This window comes from Platalea leucorodia (assembly GCF_965183815.1).
Source record: "Platalea leucorodia genome assembly, chromosome: 16".
NCBI classification, from domain to species: Eukaryota; Metazoa; Chordata; class Aves; order Pelecaniformes; family Threskiornithidae; genus Platalea; species Platalea leucorodia.
Window position 1 is genome coordinate 9,181,429 of NC_138838.1, and position 20,899 is coordinate 9,202,327.

The 20,899-nt window shown below is 47.6% G+C and overlaps 1 protein-coding gene across 4 annotated transcripts in view; it reads right to left on the reverse strand.

The window, feature by feature from the left end:
- Positions 1 to 356: 356 nt before the first annotated feature.
- The window catches only part of BCAS3 (BCAS3 microtubule associated cell migration factor), a 373,866-nt gene continuing 353,323 nt past the window's right edge, over positions 357 to 20,899 (reverse strand). For 2 of the 4 annotated variants that reach the window (XM_082328352.1, XM_082328351.1), the window contains exons 24-25: positions 17,177 to 17,242; positions 357 to 1,177 (exon numbers count right to left, since the gene is read on the reverse strand). In XM_082328352.1, coding sequence (XP_082184478.1) covers positions 1,029 to 1,177; positions 17,177 to 17,242 — 215 coding nt within the window. In that variant the 3' untranslated portion in view covers positions 357 to 1,028. The remainder of the gene's footprint in view (positions 1,178 to 17,176; positions 17,243 to 20,899) is intronic. The other 2 variants (XM_082328354.1, XM_082328353.1) reach the window with 2 other exon arrangements.

The following is a 20,899-nucleotide window of genomic DNA, read 5'->3' on the forward strand; positions in this document are numbered from 1 at the left end:
CGCAAGGAGCTGGAGCTGGGGTCAGACACCCCAACAGAGATGGGTGTTGATTTTCAGAGGTGCTAAGTGGGTGCAAGTAACAGCATCTAAGTCTCCCATTTTTAAAAATCCTGCCCTTGCACATGGGGATGAGAAAACAGGGATGCAAAAACAAGCTAGTCTGGCCACATAACATCCACTGATGGCTTTAATTAAAGCCCTCAAGTTAGTAAATACGCACGCAGCCTGGTCCAGGAAGACACGAAGCCCACAGCCGGCCCAGTAACACTCCATGAACATTGCCACTTAAGCAGTTTCTTGTTTAACTTAGATTTATTCAATGACACATGCATTTCTGGACAGATATCTGAGTTCCAATGAACAAGTTTGATAACCAAATATGAGAAATTTGCGACTGCAGTTAGTCAATTAAGTACGTTTCTAAAATACATGACTAGAAGAAAACCGGAGCAATAGAGATAATTCTTCCAAAGAACAAAAAGAAGCATTTCTATCTGTAATACTCCTGGCATTGATGAGTATCAGTGGGGAAGGAGGGCAGCAAGGAGACGCAACAAGGAAGGAATAACATTATCAACCCTGTCCACAGAAAGTCTTCCAGTTTCCACCCTCTCCAGTTCATACGTTAATGCTCGGCACTTTTGCAAACGGCGAGAGCTCCTCCGAGTTACGGAGATTCCCTTCATCTCTCAACACGAAAAAGCAGAGAACGGTTGTGAAACCATGTGCTTGACCAAAAATGGCTTAAAAATATTTCTCCTCAACCCAACTCTTCCTGAACACAGTGAAAAAAAGAAGCCGCAGAGCTATCGGGATTGAAGATGGAGTCTCTTCATATTGCACAGGAACACAAAGTCAAGATTTTGTGAGTATGTTTCAGGAAGGTTTAAGAGTCGCCAATATTTATCAGGGTAACGAGAACCATCCAGCGCAGCGGCGGACTGGCAGGTGACAGACACACTGGGATTGTTTAGGCGGAAAGGCGGCTTGTTACCCTGTCTGGATCTCTCCTGGGATGTTCGGCTAATTTAAGGGAATCCCGTGGGGAAAAGGCTGAGGGGCTGGTTTTCGTTAGTCGGGAGGGGCGATCTGTAGCCATCGAAGTTGCGTGGGATACTGCCGCTGGTGGAACCGGAGCTGTTACTGAGCGTCTCTATGCTTCCCTCTCGCTGAAGCTCTGCAACGGGAAGAGAAAGCAGGTCCTGGTTAGCGTTTCAGATAAACCCGGAGTGCCGTTAGACGGCTGCTTTATTGACAGATCTGTTTATTGTATCATTGCTCTAATGCTGCATTTGTTCACCATCCATCTCTTCTGGGGTGATTTGATGAATCACTCCAGAGGCATCCCAGCTCCTGGTTCTACTTCTCTGCCGGGCTCACAGCTCAGCCGAGCCAAAGTGGAGCTGGACGGAGATGTTAAACGCTGCCTGGCAGAGCGGCCCCTTTCCTGGGAGGAGGCGGCTGGCTTGAGACATGTCAGGATTTGACAGTGGGGATGCTCATGGCTGAACTGAGAAGGGTGCAAAGGGTACAGTGGCAGATAACAAAACATCTTTCCTCTGCAGCAATGCTGCTGAGATGGTGGGGAAGAGGGAGCGGTAGCAGCACCGGTTACCAGTAGGGTGTACCAGCCGTGCATAACCACTGTGATTCTCCACCTTGGGAACACCAGGGACTTTCCACAACCTTTTATCCTGCACAAACGGACATAAATAACTCTGCTTTTTTGAGCCAAAGAGAAAATATCCCCTTTCCTACATGCCTGAGCTGTGCCTCAAAGCAAAAGAGAAAGCAGGCCTGACCACAGCTCTCCCTCTCCTGGTCACACACATCGAGACATCTCCCCTCACTGACTTCCCAAAGCCTTTATTGCTCCCTAATCTCGAAACACGAGGATTTTTGTGTGTGCAGAGCATCGTTTCTAACCGTGGCCTCTCTGCGAGCCACTTGAACCCAACAGTTGACTCAGTGGCAGCGTGCAGCAGCGCTGCTGGGCAGCATCACCCCGGCCAGCACTCAGCGGCGGCATGCAGCGGTGAGATTAGGCAGAGCCCCACGTACACGGCAGGAATCCTCTCCCAGACACGCGGTGACAGGCTACAAGAAATATTCTGGCGAGTTGCAACGCGCGGCCCGAAGTCTGACTTCTGTCGGCTGCTTCTGCACAGCCTGCGCTGGAGGCGACCGGATGGGGATAGGAGCTTCAGGCAAATTCCTCTGCTGCCATTGGGGAAAGAGGAAAAAACCCTCTTGTTTGCTGCACGACACAGTGGTGTGCATGTAAGGCACAGGGGGCAAAGCCCCGGAGGAGACGGGCAGCTTTCCCTGACCCTGCAGCAGGGGTTTTGCTTGGATGAGGATGGAAACGAGTGGCAGACACGGGAGCTGGAGGAGCGGTGCCTGCTTTGCTCTCTGCTAAATATCACTACACCTCCGTGTTTGTACACCTGTCTCACACCGGGATACTTAAGCTTTGTAAACACCACGACAGTCCTTTTTCTGCAATGGGACTCCATGATAAGGACATATCTATACACAAAGCACACAGCAAAAGCAGAAATTCAGTTCTTTGCTAAAACAAAATGCATCCCGCCCCAGCATCCTCGGACACTGCACAGCTCCCGTTTGCTACCTGGGCACTGCAGGGACGACAGCCAGGCGAGCGTACACCTAGCAAAGCAGGGTTTGGGGATTTAATCCTTGATCGTGGAGGTAACTTGCAATGGAGATAATCTGCCCAGGATACATGAAAAACAAATCAGCAGGAAACCGGTCACTCTATAAGCAGCGATAATGACCTCGGCTGTATTAATGATGATTTCTTGCCAGTATTTGGTGAAAGAATGTCCGTGTCTAAACCTCTTCATTTTCCTCACATCCTTACTCTCCCATGAGTTCAGGAAGTGAAAACAGTTAATTTAAATCAGAAATGAGTGGCGTATCCCACACTAATACTGTGCTTATCCTGTCTGATTTGGGGCTTTTATCTCCCTCCGCACACAGCTGGCTTCGGTTAAATGTCCCACGTCAGAGCTCTCGGGCGCTGGGCAGCCATCGCCCGCGCTGGGCAGGCTGGGGCTCCCCCAAACAGCGTTCCGGCTCCTGAACTCCTCACGGGGTTACTTCTCTCTCTCTCTTTTTAAGCTATAATTGATTTGCAAGCAAATGTTGTGTTTTCAGTAACCATATCAAAAGAAGGGAGAGGGAAAGCAAGGGAGCACTTGTTTCTCCGCAGCCCCATGGCTCCTGCGTGGCAGTTTCTGTCCCTTGGGGCCAAGCGATGGCTCCTGCCAGCTCCTGCCCGTCCTTCGCTGACTTGTGTGGGGCCGCCGGGATGCCCTGCCAGGATGGGATTTTGGGGGATTCGGGCTCGCGGGGTGGCTTTCCGGGGGCTGCGGGATTTCTGCAGCCAGCAGCGCTTGTCACCTCTGCGGGGGACTGCCAGGGGGTGGCACTGCAGAGGCTGATGCCAGCCAGGGAAAGAGCATGGACATCAAGCGGGGAGGCAGAGCGGTGGGTGCGAGGCCTGGCTGGGCAGGCTGGCAGCGGCCATGAGCTCCCCTTGCTGCTGTCAGGCATGTAAACCCCTTCAATTAGCAACGGGGAGGGACAGAAGAGAGGGTAAAAGAGATGCAAAGCCTCAAGAGAAACTGGAGGAGAAGTTTTCCAGCCCTTGAGCCTGCACAGAGCCCGCTTTGGGCTTGGAGGGGGTCAGGCTAAAAACCAGGGGAGCTCCCACATCGGAGCTGCCATCCCAAGCGCCGCAGATGGTAAACGCACACATTCCCCTGGGCCAACGAGTCTGCGCGCCCTCAGACAGCCCCGCATTGCAAACCCGCCTGCTCTGGAACTAATTACACAGCAAGGCAGACGAGCAATGTATTTTGATACCTACGAAAGCATTGTAAAACTCCTGACCGCCGCTGCAGAAAGCACCACTGTGCTCAGGAAATTGGGCTCTTGCCCTCGCCCAGCCTGGCTCTCGTGCATGGCTGGGTCATGCAAGATGTGCAATTAGCCCTTACACGGTCACCAGGGACTACCTGTGCTGCACACATGACCCCCAGGGCCACAGTCAGCACGTTTGCCTGCATTCCCTCAAATTAGTCCATTCCTGCATTCCCCCAAATTAGTCCATTTCTTCCCAGTTGTTTAATTAATAAAAATATAATTTAAAAAAAAAAAAGTCTAGTGCAGACTATTATCTTTCCTCCCAGACCTTACAGCAGACCAGGACACGGCAGAGGCACGTGCACAGGAACGTTGATGCCGTTCCCGCGGGAAGCTCAGACAAGACCAGGAATGGCTCTGTGACATGGGGTTATGGGGTAAAAAACTGGGGGACAATTTTGGATAGACCTGATGCCTGGATAGACCCGACAAGTGCAGAAGGAGCCACAATGGCGTGGTGGGGCTGTTGCGTATCAGAAGAGGCAGGTCCCTGCAGAGGGGCAGTGCAGGCAGCGCTGCCTTCCCACTACCCCAGGACGGAGCAGCCGAGCCCTGCGGCACAGCTGAAAGGAGGTGAAATCGTTCCCAGACCTAAATAAGACGTGTCACATAACCGGTCAGACCACTGACGTCCTCTGTGCTGGGAACACGCTCGCTGAGAAACACAGGATACAAGGAAAAACCAGGATCCCCCTGCAAAAAGATGGGGGCGAGTAGCAGGAGAGGCTGGAACAGTGGCGGCCGCCCGGGATCAAGGCTCAGCACCGCCGGCAGAGCAGGACGCGGCTGCCCAGCGAGTGATTTCGTTTACTTCGGTGGAGTTACGCCAGGAATGGATTTGGCCCCAGCATGTCTGAGGGTTATTGTATCTGCATTCCCCCATGCATATACTGTCGAGATGTATTAACTTCCTTAAATGTACCAGTAAAACAACCTCTTATGATACACTTTAATGAACTTGTACAGTTGCCAACAAATTGTGCATCATATAAAACCCATTCGGCCTTATAGACTCTCTGGCTATTTTGTAATAACTGCAATTTGCTTCTGCTGAAGCAAGATAACCAGGGTTGAGAAGTCAGGCTTTGCAGAAACCTAAATATTTGATTTGGGGGGGAGTGGGTGGGAGAAGGAAGAAAGGGGCCTCTGGGAGCTATTTATGGGGTCAAACTAACATGAGACCTGCTCTTCTCCTAGCATTTCCACCATCAAGGAAATGAAATACTGTGAGAAGACCAGCACTTGCATTATTTTGGCCCCATAAATGGCTCCCTGAGGTTTTCAAAAGCCCGTGAAAAACAAACACAAATACAAATAAATACTAATACTGGAAACGTAAATACTAAAACCTGCCCATGTCCCTGGAGGAAACAACTCACAAAGTCCTGACTGCCCTAAAAAAAAAAAAAGACGACGGGAAAAAAGGCGAAGGAGCAGGAACATCTGCTGAAGCCATGAGGAGAAAGTCACTTCAGGGGAGCCGGGAACAGCCCTGCCTGCACCTTTGACGATAACAGTAATGGGCACCGCTGGCATCACCCAAGGTCCCAGAATAATAGGGATTTTCAGGGCACATGCGCTTTCTGCCATGGTGAGGGTGGCGACAGTAAAAATCCTTGCTGCTGCCGGCGTGGGGAGGAGCGGTGGTCCAGAGTGGTGTGGAAGGTGGCACGGCGAGCGGCCGGCCGGGGTCCCCAGCCTGCCCGGGGGGCAGCCGTCCCCCTCCCCCGGCCCCGCAGTGTCCCGCATGCTCGGGAGCTGTGGAAACACCGACGTTGCTTGGAGAGCAACGGGGCATTAAAGATGCTGCAAAGCAAACGCTGGCTGCTCTCTGCTCGGCATTACTTCCAGTGGGCCTGCTCGCAGACCGGCACCAGCGCAGCCTTCCTGCGGCGCTGCATGAGAAACTGAAAACGAAACCTCCCATGAAACATTTCTTTCTGCTAATATTCCCAAACACCACGCTGCAGCCTGACAGTCCTGTCCCTTGTTCTGCTGCCCAAGCCGCTCTCCACTGTCCCCGAGCTGGCTGCCAAGGTGGAGAGGAGGAGGAGGAGCTGCTCTGGGGACAGCCCGGGGTCCTCAGGTCCAGGGGAGCGGTGCTGTCCCCCGTCCAGCGAGGCGGCTGCACCCTCAATTCCAGAAAGCTCCAGGAACTGTCAAAGGATCCCATCAAATCTAGAAAGGTATAAAGCCCTGCCAAGCTTAAATGTGAAACCATTTTACAGGGAGCATTAATTCAATGCCTGAAAAAAATCTATATAGCCCTCTTTTGCCCGGAACACTCATAAATTATGCTGCCTTTCTTATTCGTGCTCTCGTTGTAGTGGTCCACTTGAAGCCCTGGTATCTCCTTTATGTCTACTCAAAAATCTCATCTCCAGTGCATTATTTCTTCTAATGGTTTTTCCTTTCTCTCTGTTTGCTTTCCCCTGTTAAGCACAGTTTCAAAATATCCTCCAAAATCATTTGCTGGAAGAGCTGACCCTTTCCTCTTACCTACCGAGGGCTGCCCAGGCTCCCGCACAGCCCGGCGGAGCCGCAGCCGGGATAAATGATACAATGACAGCAGCCTGATGTGTCAGGGCAGCGGGGAAGCGGCAGCAACTCTGAATACAAGAATTATTCTTCATCATCTCAAACTGTCACAACACATTACCCTCAAAGCCGCAGCTCGCTGAAGGAGTGACCCTGGACTGAATGGGAGAGTGCTCGGGGAAAGAACTAATTGTAGCCTCTTTTCACACGTCAGTCACTTTTCACAGCACCAAGCCTTTCAAGCTCAACTAATGTCAAGTTCCCTTTTCCTTTTGCTGGGCTGAGTATTTCTGATTTTTAAGGATGGCATTTTTAAAGGAACAAGGTCTCTGGCGAGGGACGAGGCCGGGGAGGGGAGGGAAGGAAGCGCCGGAGTGAGCACGCATCAGAAAGTCCATCAGATGCCTGAAGACCCGTTAGGAATTAGACAATTAACAAGTAGGAATGCAGGAAGTGGGGTAATGGCCAGCAGGGCTTGCATCTCCTCGATTGCATTTCTGTCATTCACGGCAATTGTTTCGGGGAACTTTTCGGGCTCCGCCGTGCGCCAAGGGGGCTGCGAGCGCGGGAACTTGCTCTGCCCCTTCCCCGAAATTAGGATGCAAGATGGACATTTCCAGCGGTGGGGAAGAGAAACAAGGTGCTGCTTACCAAAACCACCTCTCCCCCACCACGAGCAGTTTTTGAATGAACGGCTAAAAGGCCAAAATTAGAACTTTATTTTAAAACCAAAGACCATTTCCTTCGTTCAGAGGAGAAGCGAGAAGACTCCCTGCGGACAGAGCTCTCAAAACGACACCCCCCAGTCTGTGCTCCTGGGCAGGCAAACGTAAGGGCCCCTCGTACCTTCGTGTCTTTAACCAAAACCCTAAAATATTCTGCGGCAAGGACTATTTTTTTACCCTTACATTTGCACAATGCCTATCACGGGGGACTTGCAGAGCTGACTAGGGCTTCCGAGTGTTACTTATTAACTGTAATGAATAATAATTATGTAGCTTCTGCCATCTGGATTCTCATTCAAAAGGATCCTATATAAAGCAAACACTAAAAGGCAATTTGTATTAACACAATGGAAGTCTCGAGGATCTCTTAAACTGTTTGTAATTTACACAACGCTCCCCAGTGAATGGATTAGTTAAACATTTTTATTTTACTGATTGCCACCGAAGGGAGCGGGATGTGCTCCCATGGAGGAGCTCGCACCGGCCCCCGACGCAGGGCTTCCGCTCCCCTGTAAGCCGACACACGCTTTTACACGTAAGCTCTCCGTCTTTCAGTGTTTAGACAACATCCCAAACTCAGCTGGACACTTTTGGCTCTATTTCTGCATGAACATTTACTATGAACATCATAACTGGTCCCCACAGGAGCCGGTGCCGCTGCCCGGGACGGGCACGCCGCAGCCCAAGGCAGAAAAGGGCTCGAAAGCCGATGCGACATTGTAAACCGAATGGGGACGCAGAACTACCGCCCCTAACACAAAGGCTTAGAAATTGCATTACTGCTACTGCAGTTGTAGGTTTTTCTTGGGTATTCCTTTTTTTTTTATGAAATGCAACTATGCTAACGAGGAAGCCCTAATTATAATCCATCTCCACCACCCTCGGCGGCTGCTCCGAGGCGAGGACCTGCGGAGCTGGCTCCAGCCCCGCTGGCGGCCGCGGCCCCGTGCAGGGACCCGCCGGCGGCGAGGGCAGAGGGGGGCACCGCACCCCCGGGGGGAACCTGCGCTTTTGGATATTTGGATAAGCAAAAACCGTTAATATTAAATTGTAGTGAAATGAAAGCACCAAGTAACTCATTAAAGCTCTTAATTTGCCACGCTCCTTTTAATTTGAGATAGCTGAAAAGAAATTTCTGGGCAAATGTATTTTTACATTGCTCCTTTCCAAAGGGAGCACAGACAGAAAGTCGCTTCCCAGCTTTATATTTTACTGTAATGTTTACAAGTTCGTACGATTATGATAATGTTTAAAAGTCAATTAAATCTGCTCTCTGCCCCAAGCCCCGCTCCCTGCTCCTGCAGAAGCCATTATCCCGTGCCAGTTCCCCCCGCGCTCCGGCAGCCAGCGCAGGCAGCTGCGGGGACGGAGTTCCTGCAATGCTTTGGGGGGCCGTGATAGACCTGCTCCTAAGAAATGTTTCTTTTTCCTTTTTTTAAACCAGTTGAAAAAAGAGATTTTAAACTCCATTCAAAAGAGGAAATGTAACACTGTAGCATTTGAACACCAAAAATCAATCCCTGTATTAAAACCATCTCATCCTGCTGCAACCTGAAAGACATTAAGACACCACAAAAGCACCTGCATTAAATCTGCAAAGTAAAAAAGACTGGCAAACACTGCCTGAACAACTTCTCTGAAATCAGGATTCAGTGGCCTATGTAAAATATTAGTTACTGTCAAACTACCTTACAATAACTCCAATACCGAATCCACGTAGAGTTTGTTAATGCCATGCACTTGGAAATGAAACCTGGCACGTTGGAAAAAAGGTGGCAGGATCTAGCAAGGAGATGAGGAGGTACAGGAGGCAGGAGATAACCAGGGGAAAAAAGACTGAGCCTTCTGAACATCAGAGCCCCTCCGAGACCACAATTTCACTTCTAGTGCCTTATTTCAATGCGAAGATGCCAAACAACTAACACTTACGAAATGGGGAGGACATCTGAACTTACATAAATGTCTGGGTTTACTTCAAGCACGAAGAGATTGTTGAGATATGGGCATAACATTTTCACGCATGAACTTCTGAAGAATTCTGTCTACCAAAAAAAATAAAGCCAGCAGCTTGGTTTTTTCTTTAAAAAGAGAACCCAAAAATCTCCATACGGCTCGAGTCCATGGAGTAGGAGACCCAAGACTTCGGCATCTTGCCAGACTTGACTCTGAGCATTTTATGGAAGGTTAAAAGTGCACTAGATAAAGGACTAGCATTTAGAGGGAGAATATTCTTCATGATAGGCACTTTCACAATGACTGCAGTGCTTTTAAAAAATAATCTCAAGTTTCCTAGAGCTGTATATTTTTGTAAAGAGGTTTAGGATGTTTTTCTACACAAATGGCACTTCAGAAGGATGAGTTACCGATTTTAGTCAGTATGTGAAATTTGAAAAGCTAGAACAGTCAAATGCTTATAAAACAATTTCTGTAGCCCATCCACATCATGGAAGCCTATGATTCCTTGTGCAAGGTTTCTCGAAGAGTTTTTAAAATGAATGTGGTGGTTTGGGTTTAAAGGAATTCCCTCCTACCCCATCTTGAAAGTTTCAATATATTACTACTATAAATCCTATAATGTAACTTATATGTAATACACGCTTTCCTGTGCAAGCCAGTCTGTATACAAGTTTTTTTAATGTATTTAGGCAGAATTATCTCGCATCTTCAGTTACGCAAGCAGCACATCTGTGTATATCAGACCAAAAGCATTTGCAGAGAAAACACTGTATTAAAATTCCTGGGTTTGGTCTCTCATTCCCAGGGTTATGGGAGTGCCTCGGATTGCTCAACAGTGACCCCTCTGTCAGCCTCCGACTCCACAAAGGGAAATACAAATTCAATGTAATCTGCATGTTCACAACACTTACCAGCTCTGTGTCCTACACCCTCCGGACTCTTTGGATCTTGCTCAGAAGTTTTGGAGGCGATGCTCCTGTTCCCGAAACACCACGCTTCTATCCAGAGCAGGTCTAGACCCAACGCGTGGATCTAAGCATCCCCCTTCCCACCAGAGCTGGAGCCACTCGAGATCTCGGGGCGGGGGGGGTCCTGCCTCAAAGGTGGCTGCAGCAAAGCCACCGCGCACGAGGTGACGACCGGGAGCACTCGGGGAGTGCTGGGGATCCCTCCTCCTGCCCTGCGCTCGGCCAAACAGCCCCAGCAAAACAGCTGGGTAAGGAAAAGTTGCCTGAAGGTCAAAAATACAAATCCAGCAATTACTTCAGGGTCTGGGCAGCCCCTCGCCGATACACTGAACAGGGGATTTCAGACATACGTGACCCTCCAAACCTCAGCAGTTCCTTTCATGACTAAGACCTATTTTTCCCCTCTTGTGATGCTACCTCAGTTATTAGGCCTCCTTAATAACCCAGCCTTGCTGGGGAGACAAGGCAACCCTGGAGGAGGACAACTTCTGTGCTTGGAGTGTGCCTCCGTATGCATCTCACATATGTGCATTATGTGCTTCTGACACAAACGTATTGCCGAATTCATTTAAAAAGTATAATATTACAAAGCAAAGTAATTCTGGCACAACTTCTAGTACTTCTGACACAAAGTGGCCTTTTGGGCCAGTGAGGAAAGCTACTGAGAGGCTCTGGACTGTCTCCGTAGCAGAGACTGATGCTGAGGAGGAAGCTAGACCGGACTGGAACTTGGGTTCGATTCAAAGAAAAAGTTAAAAGTTTGGGGGGAGCAGATGCTCAGCTGGTCCAAATCAGAAGAGTTTTGTTGAAGCTCACGAAATGATGTCACTGCAGACGCAGGCTTGTCTGCTCATCTAAACGGTTCAAGGCTCTCAGATCTGAAAAGCTCAGGTGGAAACCTAAGGAGCAGAGGTCTCCTCCTTTCACTTGCCCGGCGCTGGTTTTAGTGTCGCTGAGAAACTCCAAACCCGTCCAAATAATCCTAGTTCCAAACGCAACTTATTTGGTCTATTTAGTCAATTATTTTAAAGATTATGTTGACATCGCTGCTTCAAGCAGACCAATTTTCTAAACACAGACCTAATTTTACGAAGCACTCAAAGCTCACAGTAGTACTCTTAAAATCACATCTCTACCTAGATTGAGCATTAACTGTGCCTGGAAAAACAACAGGCCAACCTTGTGGGCTCGCTCTCTTGCAGGATTGCTTGAGGCTCTTAATACACTCTGTCCTATTTATATAGCTCCAAATTCTGATATTAGACATAAATATGAAAGAGCCTTGATAAAACTGACATCCGAAGCTTAATTCGGCCCTTTGTTAATGGAGTTGTTCAGCACAGCAGTTTGCATTTGTCCTCATGAAACCAGAAAGCAACTGAAAAAAGTCAACTGGACGTTTTCACTTGTTAAAAGCCATATTTTAAAAACTATTCCAAGTATTGATTCTAATATACCTTGCCTTTTTAGTCGCACTCTCACAAGCACTGTCAAACGTGTGAATGAGCTGCAGCCTGTGGGCGAGCGCGCGGCAGAGGATAACTCTTGTGTGAAATCTAAAAGACCTAATGGCAAACCAAGGCATTCCTCTGGCCACATCCCACATAAAAGGCAATTTAAATCATCTCAAGCTGTGCAGATTCTGCCTTGTACTTGGGCATCTGGCAGTGAAGTTAATATAACTACCTGCTCTTCACGTTGTGTTCTTTTGCTGACTTTTCGCTCACATTTTGATGGGTGACCAGGCACATTTCCGAAAGATAAACCAAAGAGACAACACAATACTGGCACAATATAATCTAAAGATTTTTTTTTTTAAAGGATAAAAGTAGCCCTGAGTGGAGGCAAAAAAGCACACCCAGATTTCAAGTTGGGGATCTGTCCCTGTACGATTCATCTACCCACTGCTGCCTCCGTGGCTGCAGGTGAGGGAGGAAGGCTGCTAGGTTAGTCTTTTGATTAATGCCTCCAAATATCATTTCCACCTGACAACCTGGCCTCAGCGATGGAGTGCCCAATGGAAATACCTGCTCAGCGTGGCACGTGGGAGTAGATGGGAGATGCCATCCACGGGAGTGCTGTGCCCTGCCTTAGGAGAAAACCAGCATAGCCACATCCCTCCGCAGCACGCCATGTGGCACTGCTGCTGGGTCCCCCGGCACGGCGCTCTCTGTATCTGGTTAGGGAACTGCCACCATTTCCATCCCGCTCCCCTCGACCAGGGTTGTGCTCGCCATCCCCAGCCACCCGCGGCTCCTCGCTCCCACGCCGTGCCACCGAGCCGGAGCGGAGGGAGTGGGGCAGGTCCTGGCTCCCGACCCTGCTGGCACCTTCCTGCCTGTGGCCTTCCCAGAAAAGCATCTTTGGAAAGAGTCGGAGAAGTGATACTGACCCTTTGTCTTTCACAACACCATCAGCTTTTGATGTAAACACAGAGTTCATGTGTTGGGCAGATACTGAGAAAGTCACTGACCAAGGAAATAATAAATAAATACCAAAAATAAATAAATAAAAAAGGATGGTATTTTAGCTGCGGGGGTCTTCTTGGAAAATGGGATAAAATGCTTCTCACATAAAAAGGCAGTAAACAGTTTATGTCCTGGAAGAGCCATTTTACAGGGTGGGTGGCTTCCTGGCGTGTCAGGAGGGGACACGCCACCAGCCAGCATTAGGCATTCCCAAATGCTGTATCTTTTCACAGCAGCGAACGGTTGCTTAAAAAATTCATCCCCTTACCACTCCTTTCTGTCTGCATGGAAAACTAATTCCTTCCTCCCCGGGATGCGGGACAGACTGCGGGGAAGCTGCTGGGAGAAATCTCAGAGGCTCTTGCTAACGTCTGAGGAACACGGAGCAAAGACTAAAAGCCAGCTAGCAACAAAAGCCCTGCCGCCTTGTCTGAAGCGACAGGAATGAAACGCAGAATATAAACAACAGAAGTGGGGAAAAAGCTATTTACATTTTTTAAAAGTTCTACTCTCTTTCTAAATTAGCTTGCGCATTACCAAGAGTGGAATTACCAATGATGTAATTTAAGAGGGCACCAGCAGAGACAGAAAAAAGCAGCCAGTCTATTATCTTTTTGTCTTTATGTTTTGCCTCAACATCTTCTTCATTCTTTGTGAACGCACAACTTTTACACAGCACCACTTTTACAGAAAAAATATGCCTTTGGAGGTTTCAACCACTTGCACAAACCTCTGCAGGGGTCCCGAACAGCCTCCACTTCTGCTGGGGCAGCAGCATGGATGGTTTCTCCATTTGCAAAACGCTTCCAACTGATTTGTCATTTTTCTTACTCTTAGGTTTTTTTGTCAGCCAATTGTGCACACAATATTGAGTAATAATAAACAGAGGAGGATGAAAACTGCTGCAGCTTGAGAAGTGAGCTCAGGATATGATTCCTCCTCACCGGATGCCTGGAAGATGTCACTGAAATTCTCTCTCCCTTAGTGCAACCCGTGTGGAGCCAATATGAACTCCCAGCAAAGTGCTTAAAACCCCATTATTTATAATAACTGTTAAATGATGAGACATTGTTTACCCAGATCGCAAGATAAATTCTCACTTACAGAATGCTTGCCTGACTGTCCTGAGCGTCATCTGGTTTTTATTTAAATGCAAAATGTAATTAGGCTCCCAATAACACAGCAGAAGAATTCAATAAGATAGGGCTTTTCACTTACAGTTTAATATTAACATTCTCCCATAAATGTTAATGAATAAAAGTCTACTGTTTTATATATTATCCATGGTGGGGAGACAGCAGGCTAGGAATGGAAGGAAAGCTAATCTTTTCATACCGCAAATTACAATATATACCTCAAGGAGAACTAACCGTTCCCAGCACTGCCGGGGATGCGGCCACAACGCTGCCTCCTCCTGGGGCAGCCACCAGACCTGGTCCCACAGGACGCGCTCCAGGGAGTCTCCCTCCCCATCCATCAGGGAGATCCTCCCCCTGCCAAAATCCCCTTTGGGTTTTTCTCTCCTTTTCCCCTGCCCTCTCTCTCCCCTTCATGCTTTCTGCCTGACCACCTCCACTAGACACACTACAAGCATCAGATAGCTAACAGCATCGCTGTTAAGCGAGGATACGGCCCCAACCCCTGATATTCTTAGACTCCACCATGGATAGCAAGACTAGGTTATCGGAAAAATCAGGTTACTATTTGTCTGATATTCTGTTAGAGAAACGCACGGATGTGACGAGAGATGATGGCAGGGCTGCGGACTACAGTACGACGATGGGAAATGATACGGCACCTGAACGGGTGGGAGAAGACCCTTGGAGCTGGCGGAGGTGGCACTTTGGGAGCCCACTGAGGGACCTGCGCCTCCTGATGCCGAAGCGTGAGGAGCAGATCCCGCTGCGGAAGAGGGGCCTCTGTGGCTGAGAGGACTGAAAGCTGCTGGGCCAGAGGGTTGGCTCACACTGGAACATTTTAATTGTTTTAGCTTTTGACCTTCCATTTATTGCTGGGGGTTTTGCTGCGTTAATGCATATTTTGCTGTTTGGTAACTCATACTTCATCGTATCTCTCTAATAAGAAGCGTTCATTTAACAGTTCGACTGCTTAACAGTTTATTGCATAAAATGGGTTTCCATTCTACAGCCTCCTCTCCCGTCTCCCCTGGTGAGGGCAATGCATAGTTTATGAGAGCTTTGCAATGACTTGGGCCATCGTCCTTTCACAGTCCAGGGAACGGTGGATGCCCTCAGCATCAGCATGATCTTAATGCTCTGCACGGGCACGAAGGGGAGCTGGCAAGTTGGCTGCGCATCGTTCTAAGATAACGAAAGGCTCCAACTTTCAAAGAGTTAATGCAAGGTGCGCAGGAGATCTGCACTACGGGGCAAGCAGAGACGGGAGCAGCGTGTCAGCCTAACAAACCTGAACAGCGGGACCCCGGGGTGGGAGTGGGGCGGTGGCACATGGTCCGGCTGGCCACACGCTTTCTGCCACCGAGCACTCGGCGTGCCCTGCGCCATGACCTGAGCTGTGGCTTGGCCTTAACGTGGGGGTCACGGGAGTCACGTAAGGCTGTACGGGGATTTCAGGGCACGCTGACCTCCCCGGTGCTCAGATGGCAAAGCTGAAGCAGAGACCGAGGGGCACAGAGGCAGCAGCAGAGCTGAGCGGAGACTCCCACCTTCCTCCAGCCAAGCCAGGCTTTAGGAGCAAGCACCAGCCAACGCTGCACACACCTAAGATCGCTCCTGTAAAAATCAGCAAAATACCGAAAGGCTCTCCGGGGCTGCTGGGCTTGGGAGGAGGGAGAGGAACCGTCTTGTCTTTATCCTGCCACCACCTCAGCAGCTGCAACAAATTTTGGCTCACAAAACAGCTGTAAAAATACCAGTCTTGGTTCAAATGCTAGGAGACGAGGGCTCTTATACTTACTAAGAGAGATATGCCTGCCGTAAGTCGTATCCTACATAAAAATACCACGCAAAGACTCCTAAAAGGAATAACAAGGTAATTATAGAAACTAGAGATGGAAAAATCCTGTAGTCTCCTAGTCTCCTGCACCCTGCTCAGTGCGGGACTGCTTGGTGTGGGGCAGGCTTCAGCACTCGGACTTTTAGAGGGAAGATTTAATAAACTCTGAGAAATGTTTCTAAATATTTAGAAAACCCAAAATAACAGATTTCCAAGCCAAGCTGTACAAACAGAAAATGAATTTAGAGAACTGTTAAAAATCAACACCTTTTACGTGCAGCAAAATATATTTCTTTGAATAGCAAGCATCACCTCATGGGCATGATGCTGCAAACAGAGCTGTAAGGATGCTCAGCCCTTTGCAGAATCAGGCCTAAGCGAATACCTACCGTGGCTTTCCTCTTGTTCCCCTTGCAATCAATAGCAGAAGCCTCAGTGATGCAAAAAGCTTAATGCTTTGGGAGGTACTCAGCGAAAGAGTCAAACACGAGCAAAGCCAAGCTAGACAGAACGGAGCGTTACATTTTCCTGTGAAATGCTGGAGTATTGCAGTAGGAAAATTAATTTGCTTAATTGTTAGGAAGAAAAACCACAAACCAAAGCAAGCTAAACCAAAACCTAACGCAATAACAAATCTCTAAGGAGAAAGGGAACTGTCTCTCTGTTAACTACTTTGAGACAAAGCACGGGAAGAAAAATGTCCAGTTCCAATAATGTCGTAACCCGATTACAGCCTGCACAGAAGAGCTAGAACACTTGCAGAACAATGAGTAAGAAATTAAGTTTTAAATTGAGTGCTGGCCCTATCTTGTGTCACTTCTTTATATTCCAGGAGAAAGGACACTGCTGAGCTCATTTCATATACAGCAGCGCGAGATGCCTGGATGCAGACATCATTTAGTCATCTCATATATGTTTCTCCCCATTTCTTTCTCCAGGAGGAATGACAAATCTAGAAATGTGACTGCACTTTGTTTTATTATGATATTGATTTTCCTCCAAAGGGAAAGTGCATTTATCCCCCAGGTCTGTGTGCTGGCAAGAAAGGGTTAACAAAATGTTTATCACAAAGCTGGCTTCAGAGTTGAAAGTAATGTGATCAGTAATGAATTTTGTGTTACATTAGGTTGTATAAATGGACAGACAAGCGCAGACAACAAGTGGCCAGGAGTCGGGGCTAATCTAATGATGTAAAAATAGAGACAGCACCAATTATACTTGGGGCCAGCTCAGAGCTCCTGCAGGGACTGCAAATGAATAGGTACAAATCAAATTACTGACTAATAGACGCACTACAAGAGAGGGCAGTCAATGCTAAATACATTAGGGCCTTGTGACCTCTCTGCTCTGAACAGCAGAATCCTAAATTTGACTTAAAAAAAAAATCAAAGAAACTCTTGTTCGTTTAAGGAGAGAAATAGAACAATGTTATTTGTGAAATGATTTGAGACACTTTAATATTTTTTGTTTTGTTCCCCTAAGACCGTGCTATGTACGTAACCCTTTGAAAGCTGACAGACAGTTTGCTTTTATAACAAGAAATATTCTTTGTGCAAAAGTTAAGACCTGATAACAATACAGTTATGTTACATACCAAAACATTTCAAAGCCATGTGCCTCTTTGTGGTGATGTTTTTTACTGCTACTTCACCGGCTGTGTCTGTATCAAAAATAAAATATTTCTTAAAAAATGCCTTGATTTAATAATAAGAAAAAGAAAAGGAATCTCCCCACACCACAATTGATAATAAGTAAATGCAGTTGATCAACTTGTTATCAAAAGGCAGAAAGTCAGAGTTGTCTCGTGGTATCAGTGCTCCTTTTAGAAACAGCAGCAGACTTTTTCTACAAACGGCAATGAACCTAAATTCACACCAGGACCATTTGTGGTATCAGCATCCATCCCCCCGTCCCCCTTCAATAATTTACGACCTGGAAGAAATTCCACTAAAAACTCCCGGGGCTGGTGGCAAGCTGGATTTGGAGACCTGGGAAATGGTTGGCAAATAAAAAATGCCCTTGTTGGCCCTGGCAGGGCTGCAGGACAGGGCTTGCTCCAGGGATACCGGCTCGGGCAGGAGAGGACGAGAAGCCCATGCTGAAGTGCTTGATGTCCTGCACGGGGCTGCTGCGCTGTTGCCGCATGTTGCACGTGAGAAATAACTAATAAAACCATGTCAAATGTGTGCAATGCAAATGCTGCTCTTCTTATTATCCAGCACTTCGAAAATGGTGGCTCCTAAAGCGCCCTGAATTTCCATTTCTTTTAAAAGAGTCTCATCCAAATAAATGTTTCGTAGGAAGAACTGCATTGAGCTCTTAGACTTATTTGAGGGGGTGTCCTGGTTTCAGCTAGGATAGTGTTGATTTTTCTTCCTAGTAGCTGTAATAGCCCCCCTAGTAGGGGGGTAATTTAATCTCTGACCCTGGGATGAATATTCTGAAAGTTCAAAGGCTGCTTTTAGCATCAATGTTATTTGATACACCAGCGTGTTTGCTGCCCAAGCTGATTTTGCATTGAACCCATGCAGAAATCTCTTTGCAGAAATGCTCTTCAGAGGGAAAATCAATTGTTGTGTGTTCCCGGGTTCCTATATCCCATGCCCAAGTTAGGATTAAGACCAACTGAGGACAGGGAAGGGAAAAACTGTCTTGGAAAAATTAAAAGGAAGAGGAAGGAAAGAAGGAAGGAAGGCAGGAAGGGATGGAAAGGTACCGATTGAAGCTCTGACTCTATACAGGGCTAATCCTATTCCTAAAACTAAATGTGCAGGTACATCTATGTCCAGGTGGCTGCTCATCTCTGAACACAGCTTGTGACCACAGACATTTTCTCTTTTGGGAAAAACCCAGGAAGGATGCTCCTTGCACGGGATCAGAGGGCAGCAGCTCACTCTCCTCCCTCCGGCAGAGGAGCACGCTTCCCACCTCAGCCAGGCACGCCAGAAAGCGCGTGACTTCACTTCTCCAGACCACAAATTTCACGTAAAGATTTCAAAAACGTTCTCCTGCAAAGCTCAAGAGCGTCAAGATCCGTGTTAGGCTCAGGCTGGTGTAACCACATGGCTTCGGCTGGGGACCAGGTTCCCAACTGCCCTGACGCCGATCCCGCGTTTCGTATGGGCTATTCCCTAACAGCACGTCTAATTAGCTCCACTTACTTACATCCCATTAATCAATTTAAAGAGTTTGCTTCAACATATGAGCTTCCTTCATCGCATTATGAGTTTGTTCATGAACTCTGGAAGGAATCCAGACGGTTTCTTCCGAGGGCTAGGCGCAGGGCGCTCTGCGGTGTTTGCACCTCACCGCTGTGCCCCTGGCTTTCTGCAGGTGGTAGCTGACAGACTTGGAGTTTTGAGGAGTTTTGGAAGAAAATGAGCCATACCTTTTTTTTTTTTCTTCCCCTGAAACTTTACAATGGGTTTTAAACATCTTGCTTTAAATTTTTCAAACCTTGAGGGTTGTATTGACCACGATGGTGCCATACTTGCATCCTTCCCTGTTCAGACCTACAGCACTGGTTCAGAGATGCAAAATTTGGGGGGTGCTCTGCAGTTTTTAATATAGGCTCTTACTGCAAATTCACATATATTCCTGAGACAGGATAGATATAGAAAAAAGTTATTTTGCTCCAGAAACTGCAGTGTAAACTGAGCCATCATACGGTACTGGATTTCATGATGAATTAAAAAAAAAGATACATGCCCACAAAAAGCAATTCTACTCTTGTATGTCCACAGAACAGTTCCACTACTTGTAAAACACTGCAGCAATGTGGATTTGGGTATGCTTTGTCAAAATAAATTAGATACGAATATAAGTACAACATTCAGGCAGCCAAACAAATTCTAACGGAGAAGACGCAGCAGACGGGCACGGACTGGAATTGCGCACTGCAAACACAGTAAGCCCCGTCCTGCACCTCCACAGCTGCCCGGACTCCAGCGGCTCCTCCTGGCAGAAAAACCAGGGGCCTGAGAGTGGCACCAGCACATTTATCACTAAAGGAAGGTTGCAGTATTGCTTATCCTGACAAAATAACCTGAGCAGTGATGAATACTTATTTTATATATGGACAATTCTCCCTTAGAAATCTATCTGTTGTGTTAGACTCCTAAAGAATAAATCTACCCTTCTGTCACTGTGCTATGTGCTTTATAGTAATAAACCCGAGAAAACGTAGAGAATGCGTTTTGATCTGGTAAATCATGTGAAAGTCGAGCCCGAAGCTGTGCCTAGATTTAACATACAGCTAAACTTTCACCCAGGTCAAAGGAGGGAGGAGAAGCTGGGCCAAACACCCCAGGGTAGAAAATACCTTTCCTCCTGGTGCTGCAGATGCAGAGCCGCACTGTTTCACGCTCGCTGCTGCTGTCCTGGAGTTAGCAGCTCCCTTCTGGGACTGACTGACAGATCCACTGGGTTTTCCTTCAGGCCAGCCTACGTCTTACGTGGACGTGACTGGGGGCCTAATGAATTTGGGTCCCTGGGATGTACACAGACCATGCTATACCTCTGTAGGAAGAACCCACATCAGCATCACGGCTGCGGATGCTGTCCTCGGCCTGCAGGGGATGGGCAGAGAGCGCAAGGGGAATCTGTCTCCTGGGCTTCAGCACACTTAACTCCCATGGCACAGAAACAGGGCACAGCCACAGAAATCGCCTTCCACAGATAAATTTCCGAAAGCATCCTGTCGCTCAGACTGTAAAGACTTGGTCCCCTATTATAGCCTAATTTTCAATATTATGCCTAGAAATGACCAAAATGCATTTAAAAGCTTAAGAAATGTACTTGTGGAAGGAATACATAAACCAGAGGATTTACTGATTACAGTATTTTTGGAGGGAAAGACTTCTAGCTTGGGCTGGCAATTTCTGCATGTCCAGTTTGGGTGGGATACTGTCAGAGATATTTGTCTCCTGGAAGCACAGTTTCATAAATCACAATACTAGCGTTTCTTTTTTTGTTTGAGAATGCAATGTGAAGCTCCAGCACATACTCAGAAACTATACTGCAAATGTAAATATTGTAGCTACTTGAAAACAAAGCTTTGCAAGCAAAAGAGGTCACTGACCACTAACATTTTGAGTAGACCTTCATATTTTTTTTTCAGTGAGAGTTTGACAGAAACTGAAACAGCAAAAACATCTTTTTGCATCTTTGCCAATTTACGCCTTCTTTGGAATTAAATGTGTATCTAGGCTGACAGCTTATGTACAGCAGACTCCACTTAAGATAGACATGGGTTGTCTGGATAATTGGATAACAAGGAGAAAAGCTGGTTTCCCAATCAAGTCAACTAGCTGGATGA